The 7,652-nt window shown below is 38.5% G+C and overlaps 1 protein-coding gene and 1 pseudogene across 1 annotated transcript; both read left to right on the top strand.

The window, feature by feature from the left end:
- Nucleotides 1-315: 315 nt before the first annotated feature.
- On the top strand, nucleotides 316-3,031 carry LOC103661459 (sodium/bile acid cotransporter 5). The gene is given in 7 exon segments (XM_008689170.2): nucleotides 316-346; nucleotides 1,310-1,376; nucleotides 2,408-2,493; nucleotides 2,496-2,636; nucleotides 2,639-2,674; nucleotides 2,677-2,802; nucleotides 2,805-3,031. Coding segments are annotated over 7 exon segments (714 nt in total).
- A 258-nt stretch (nucleotides 3,032-3,289) lies between these two features.
- On the top strand, nucleotides 3,290-3,846 carry LOC121101738 (annotated as a pseudogene).
- Nucleotides 3,847-7,652: the final 3,806 nt, after the last annotated feature.

The raw sequence follows: 7,652 nt of genomic DNA, 5'->3' as shown, positions 1-7,652 counted from the left end.
TAATTACTTACATATAGTACGCGATCAACACATGCCTCATGAATTGAATTTCAGTTAAATATACCAGGAAAAACAGCAATGGGGGTTGCGAAGAGGGGAAGTAAGACCGGCAGAAATTGAGTTATACCCAGAGAGAATGAAGAAGAGGTCATGTCTGTGATTAGAGAAAACACAAAGCAGCATGGAGGAAAAGACTCATGTCAACAGGCAAAGCAGGGGAAGTTAGATCAGGTCCCAGATAGTGTAGCAAACTAATCTAGAAGAGACACACAGGTACCAGCATCCTCAGAGACTGTAGGGACCAGAGGTTCCAGCATGAGCAGTCACCTAGAGAATAAGATCGTGGGTAAGAAAGTCTCTCCAGCTTCTCATTTCTAAACTACTCTGAAATCAGTTTTCTCAGGGTTTCTTTTAGGGCTTTCAGTTGAGTATGCTTAATGAAATTTTAGGGTTTGACTGTCCCCACCCAACCCTAGTATCTTTCTACCTGCTTGCAGACAACTAGAATTCTAAGTAGAAACCCAAAAATGCAGGGGTGGGGGGTGGGGAACGTGTTACATTTAGATAAGTATTTGTAATATCACTCTGATATAAACCTTAGTTTAAATGTAATCAGCCAGTAAATACATGTGAATGATAAGAGTATCAGTTTTTTCCCAGATTTGTCAAGTTTTATTCCTGGCTGTTATCAGGTAAGGAGAGGAGAAAGCTTGGAGAATGTGAGGAAAGGGAAAGGTTGTTGATAGAAAGCGGAACAAAATTTATATACTTAATACCCTTGACCTGGGCAACAAAAATTACGAATTGAGATATTTAGTCATACAAGTGTAAAGATAGTTTTGGGTTCATAAAGTTTTTGTTTTATATCTGTTTTGTTTTGTCATTGTAAACTAGGCAAGTTCCCTGGGAATTTAACTGAGGTACTGCAGAAACATTAGTTCCATTCCCTATATTCAACATTGGTGCAGTGTGTCATGTTTCTCCTAATGTGGTACATGGAAACAAGAGGTATGAAATACAGAATCTATTGCATTTGTAAGATTAGCCTATATAAATGGAATATTTAAAAAACCTAAAAAATGTCCAATAAAATTCGGTTTTACAATTTCTTGTCAAAAAGGGGGCAAATATTTTATCAAAAATACTTGATACATAACCATGAGAGTTGCATTTGATAAAGATTTTGTCATGATTACATCAAGGATCTCCTGCAATGGTTATATGTTTGGAGACTACTGGATCTATAGCCTCAGTAGTAGACAGTTGTAGTAGTTTTTTCCATTTTTAAATTCTTTTTTTTTTGGCTTAGCACCAGAACTCCCTCCTCTTGTTTGGGAAATACAAAGAGTCTGTGGGTTGAAGTCCAAAAAAGCCTGGTATTTTCCTTATTCCTCATAAGACACAGGCGTGTGACCTAAGGTGGGTTAATTGAATGTCCTTGTCCCTAACTATGAATAGGGCATAGTGTTAGAGGAAGGAGTAAGAGATTAGAATTAGTGCCAGTGGCCTTCCTGTGCCCTACTGTGTTGCCATCCAAGTGTCCAGGAGTGGTGTCCCTGTAACTAGGTTGTACCTTTGGCCATGGATCCAGCCATCTGCTTTCCCTAGGTTTCCAAGCTTATTTGGTAATCATCCTGGAATTTTTTTTTACTACTTAAGGACCTCAAAAACAGTTTGTTTTTGCCTGATAACAATCACTCTTTAAAGTTGTAGGAAAAATATTATCAGCCTATAAGGCTGATATGAGGACTACAGTTTTTTAAGTAGGGGCTTGAACTCACAACTCCATGATCAAGACCTGAGCTGAGAACAAGAGTCCAATGCTTAACTGAGTCACCCAGGTACCCCTGAGCACTGTAGTTTAAGTGATAAGAGGCTACCTGACTAAGCTCCAAGAGGGCAGAGACCGTGTCTGAATTACTATTGTATACCCAGCTCCTAGCTCAGTTTCCCAGCAAGCATGTTCAGTAAATATTTTGATTTTGACTTAAATGAATAAAATAGTAATACCCATTTATAGGCCTCCTCAATATCTATTTTAGATTTTTGGATGTGACTGCTTTTAGTGTGGGTTTTCCTTAGGAAGAAAGAGAATTAGAAAAATGGTAACACTAAGGTTTTAAATTCAGGTAAATGGGAGGCTGTTTTTTCATTAGCAGAAGTGAGAAGTCCAGAGGAAAGAGATTAGGTTTCTGCTATGGCTTTTACATTTTCATAACTACAGGTTAAACAAGTTGTGTTACTCACTAGATAGCTTCGTATTTTGAAAAGCATGGTGGACTTTGGTAGAGCAAAAACAACTTACCTAACGACCTCAGACTGTCACTTGAACCTGTATGCAGAATGTTCTTTAGTTTTTTTTAATGGCTTTGCATATGTGATTTATTTCAACTTGCAAAACGATTAGCAAACTTGTTATTGCCCTGCTTTTGTCATTTGTGATGCTGGGAGAAGCAAGGAAGTCATCTCTCAGTGTTCTGAATGTAGAAAAGACTAAGTGCTATTTTTCATAAAGACTGAAGAAACTGTCATTGTAAGATCAAGTTATGGAGATGATTGGCCAAACTCCAGCTATCTCTTCTTGCAATTAGAAGATCTTAAACTGCTGCAAGTGGTGAATGTGACAAAAACCTTATCAGAAACCTTGTGACAGATGAAGATGGAGAGACGAATTTGTTCAACTATGGGATTCTGAAGGTAGGCAAGATTCAAGAAATAGTGTTAAAGTGCTTAAACAAAGAAAAGACTGTCTTTTCAAGGCATCAATGCATATTGATTGAAATATCCTAAGTGCTTATTCTACTGATGTGCGTTTGGTTGTAGTATTGATTTGCAGGTGTTTCAAAGAGTGTGAAAGAGAACTTTGCCAGTAATTCTTGGGGGCAACTACACAATTTTTTTTATGCCATTTTATGGATTTCTTTTGACACAGATTTTGGCATCACGGGGAGGCACAGCATAGGCTTTTGGATTTGTAATGACCTGCACATGCCCTGGGGGAGTGAGGTCTGTTTCTTTGTTCTGCCTCTAGAAGGAGGTATCTATCATTTGGTCATTTAGATAACTTGCACTTTAGTGTTACTGGCACTGCTATTGATATTCACCAACTTTTTTTTTAAAGATTTTATTTATTTGACAGAGAATACAAGCAGGGGGAAGTGCTTCTCCATCTGGAGAAGCAGGCTCCCCTCTGAGCAGACCCTGAGATCCCAGGATCAATCCCAGATCCTGAGATCATGACTCAGGCCGCAGACAGACACTTAACCAACTGAGCCACCCAGGCGCCCCGATGTTTGCCAATTCTTGTACAGTGGGATGTTCGACATTTCATATTCCTGTTTCTAAAATTATATATACCTTTTTATACTTATAATCAGTTGGAATAGTCGTCAAGTGTAGAATACTTGAAAAAGCAAACTTCTTGGAGAGAATAATTAGAATTCTGAGTTTTAATGCCTGTAGGCATTTATTTGACTTTCAGAGAGTTTCTAAAAATAGTTAACCCAGAGGTACCTTTATTGGGTGTCTTAGTCCCTGCTCTGGGTTTGTTGTTTCGGTACTCCTTTGCTGAAACTTCTGTGCTGCCTCTTCCTGTTTGTAAACTTTTTGCTATCAAAAGTGGGATACTCCTTCCTTAGCCCTTGCCATTATTCAGCTTTTTTTACAGTCCAAGACCGACTTAGCTTCTGTGGCTCCTTTTACAGTGGTCATGTGTTCTGGATTGTGAAATGTTACTGTTCCTCTCTGTTCTATAAGGCTAAGAAAAGATGTATCCTTATCATAGAAGATAAAAGGAAAAAGAAATCCCTAACAATTAAAGCACTACTGAATTCCTACTCTGGATGAGCTGCTGTGGGAGATTCAAAGAATATCTAAGATGATGCCTGTTTTCAATACACTTATGATCTGATTGAAAACCTGACACTAGGGGAGTGCTAAACACCCCATGAGTAGTACAGATAGTTAAATGTGCGGAAATTCAGAGGAAGGAGAGCACTTTTCAACTGTGTTAGTTTGGAAATGTTTTATATTTATAGAGTTGAATTTGAATATGACACTTTATTATAGTCTCTTAAACAGGAAAGAGCAATAAATAATCCTTTGGTGATTGTGATATATCCCAAGTATTTATGGAAGGGCTCTCCATTTAATAGGCAGTCAGTAAATGCTCACACAGTGAATGAATATGTAAATTCCTACTTGGCTCTCTCATTGGCTCATCAGAATCAATGTCTTTTTTTTTTTTAATGTCTTAAATGTAGCCTCTCTGCTCTCATACCTGTACTTCCTCTTGTCTTGCACATGTGTCACTAAGGATATTACCATTTATCCTGAAACAGTGTCATCTCTTTCCCCTTTTCTCCTTTCTTCATTCTTTATAGTCCAGTTATTTCCTATAGAAAATTTCCTATAATATCTTTTCATCAATCTCTTCATTCCCAGTAATACCACTTTTTTTCTGCCCTATATTATTGCTTCCCTAAACCTTTAACTGGCTTTTGTCCCCTCTGTCCACTGTCCAGTCACAGTCAGATTAATCTTCCTAAAATCTAACTTTGATTATGTATCTTCCCTGCTGCAAGCTTTTTTGCCTTTTGAATAAAGTCTGTATTCCTTAGTGAGCCATTTCTTTATTATACCGTACTATCAGACTTCATTCTCACTTTCCAGTTTTATCTCCACTCCCACTTCTTTACACACAGCCTTTGCTCCATTCAAACTGGATGATTTGGTATCTCATGAATATGCCTTTGTTCATGCTGTTCCTACAACCGGAGGAGCAGGCCTTGTCTTTATCTAAATTCTGATGACTCCTGCAGACCTGGTGCAAGTATCAGCCTTGCCATGAAGCTTTTGCTAATCCCACTTAGCAACCTGTAAGTGAAATTTTCTCTACATTCTCACAATTTTTTTATATTTCATATTTAGCCAGCTTGGCTTGTTTCATAACTGTTTGTGTTCCTGTCATATTCTATTTTGCTATAAATCCTTGAACATGAGAACTACAACCATAATATATAAACAATATAATATTATAAACTATTAATTTTGATATTCCCCATGTCTAGCACACTTCCTATGTGCTTACTCAAGTAAAGGGCTGAAGCACAGACTAGGTCCCAAAGGAATAGTGTGCTTGTTCTATACCACCTTTGAATGTTCAGTGGCAATTTTAGTATCTAGTTTGAGTTTGCTCTCTTCTCCAAAGATAGTATGGGCATCAATAATGAGAAATCTCTCTAAATAATTCTGCTTTCCATGTTTTCTTACCTGGTAGTTGTAGGCAAATGAAACTTCCTATAGTCCAGTTTCCTTGTCTAAAAAAAATGGAGATATTTGAATTCTATCAAATTGTTAGGGGGAATTGTCAGCGGAGAAAAGGAGGTGAAAGTGAACAAGAAACAAGGCCTTTTATTTGGGGCCTCCGAATTGCAATTCAGAGAGCACAAATTGTGTTAGCAACCAGAAAAGTGTCCCACTCGTGTGGGGAAGACAAGAGGTTATTCTGAGAAAGAAGAATTGGGGTAATTACATGATTTTGATAGAGAAAAATAAAACCCTGTTAATTGGTGCTAAGCAGTTGAGCTGCTTTTGATTACTGACTTTAATTGGTGCTATCAAATGAAACTAATCTTTGTATGTTTTAGTTAACTATTCTGTCTTCATAAAGTTACCAACAGTTTTATGGTCCTGATGCCAATTGTTCTGTTTAGCAACTCCTTGTAAAACAGTTGCCGCTTTTGGCCCAGTTCAGGAATTCATTCACTTGTTAGAAAGGAAAATGAAGCTTCAAAATGGCGTCTCACGTTCAGAAATTTTATGTAATTACACAGAATTAAATGAGATCATACTTAGAATGTACTTACTTAGAATAGTACCTAGCGCATAGTACATGCTCAGTGTTAGCTGCTGCTATTTTATCATAGGTTAAACTTTTGACCCTGAAATATCTATTGGTTTGAAGTATGAATCTGATAACTCTGTATGGAGCCTAAAACTTTGAACATTTTCCTATCAGTGATATTCACCCATAGTACTAGGGAATTTTTGTTTAATTTGCCAGCTAATAGGACAACCAGGGTTCTCTTTTTCTAATTTCACCAAACCCAGTATATGAATATCAAGATTTATAAAAGACCTGGTTTGGCATGGTGGTAGATGGTTATTATTCACTTGATAAAATGATAATTGCCTGCATGGAATATTTTACTGACTCCTTAAAACAGAAATCTCTACCTAGGAGTTTATAGTTAAGCTTATACAGATTTAACTTATATTTTCATGAACATTTTTTTTTAAAGATTTTATTTATTTGAGAGAGAGACAGAGATAGCGAAAGAGATAGAGCACAAGCAGGGAGGAGAGGGAGAAGTGGGCTCCCCGACGAGCGGGGAGCCCAATGCGGGGCTCAATGTCGGGTCCCTGGCATCATGACCTGAGCCAGAGGCAGATGCTTAACCGACTGAGCCACCCATGTGCCCCTGAACATACTTTATTGATTGGGAGACAAATTGCCTTTCTAGTTACATTTTATAATAAAGAAATCACTTAAGTAGAGTTAACAAGATACCCACGATTGCTGGGAAAGGAATCATCACAGTGGTCCCTCTTTATTCAAATATAGGACAATTTGGCACTTACTACTCCTGCAGATGTGTGACTTTAGCACTTTGTGGCTTCATAAAGGAACCTCTTCCCCCATACCATCCCCTCTTTGTATAGTCAGGTGTCTGGGAAAGTATCAAGGGCATTGGATCTCACCTCTTTTCTCCTTTGAAGTTTAGCATAATTAGAACCATTCTCAGGGATGGAAGTCAGCTGGTAGAAAAGGATATTTCAAAGACTCAGAAGAGGAAACTTGCCTTTAGGAAAGTCTGGAATGATGACCTGGATGCCACATCAGGAAGCAGATTTTGTCCTGGCATAGTATGTGGCTGATGCTGGAACCTGACCGCTCCCTAACCCCCAATCACCTTGGAACAACAGACAATCTTTGGTACTGGGAACAATGGCTGTAGATATGACATAGCTTTAAAAAATGATCCCTTTGGGAAGCCAAGAGCAGTATACCAGGTACTGAGACCTCTGCAGCCCTCTAAACTCACAGCACTGAATAAAAATCTTCTGGATTGTGTGGGACAGTTTTGCAACACTGCCAAAACCGGATCTGCGCACTAGACCTTCCTGTGCACTACCAGAGTCCTCGTTTCACTTTCAGGCGTTTGGAAGTCAAACGGCCTCTTTGCACTGAAAACACTCTTGAGTTACTTGAGAACAATTGTGAGGTGGCAGCTGAGGTCCCTAGAAAAAGTTTGGACTTCCTGCTCATTTGAGGTAGGAAGTGCGAAGTGATTTTAATTTGAATAAGAAATAATGACTTGATCTGATTTAACGTTGCTTACATTGATTTTAGTTATAGCAGCTTTGCAGTGGGACCATGTTCATTTAAAGGAGGCTTAAAGAGGTCTCTGGTGACATTTCTGCAAATGCCTGGAAATTTTTATTTGGTTAGATCAACACTAGCCGCCGCTATGCAGTTGGCAAGATTATTTTTTAAAGATTTGCTCTATTTATTCACGAGAGACTGAGGGAGGGAGGGAGACAGAGGGAGAAGCAGGCTCCCTGGGGAGCCAGGAGCCTGATGGTAGGGC

This window comes from Ursus maritimus, unplaced genomic scaffold (genome assembly GCF_017311325.1).
Source record: "Ursus maritimus isolate PB19 unplaced genomic scaffold, ASM1731132v1 scaffold_9, whole genome shotgun sequence".
NCBI lineage: Eukaryota > Metazoa > Chordata > Mammalia > Carnivora > Ursidae > Ursus > Ursus maritimus.
The sequence above is the reverse complement of the archived record's forward strand: the minus strand, read 5'-3'. Positions and strand labels throughout refer to the sequence as shown.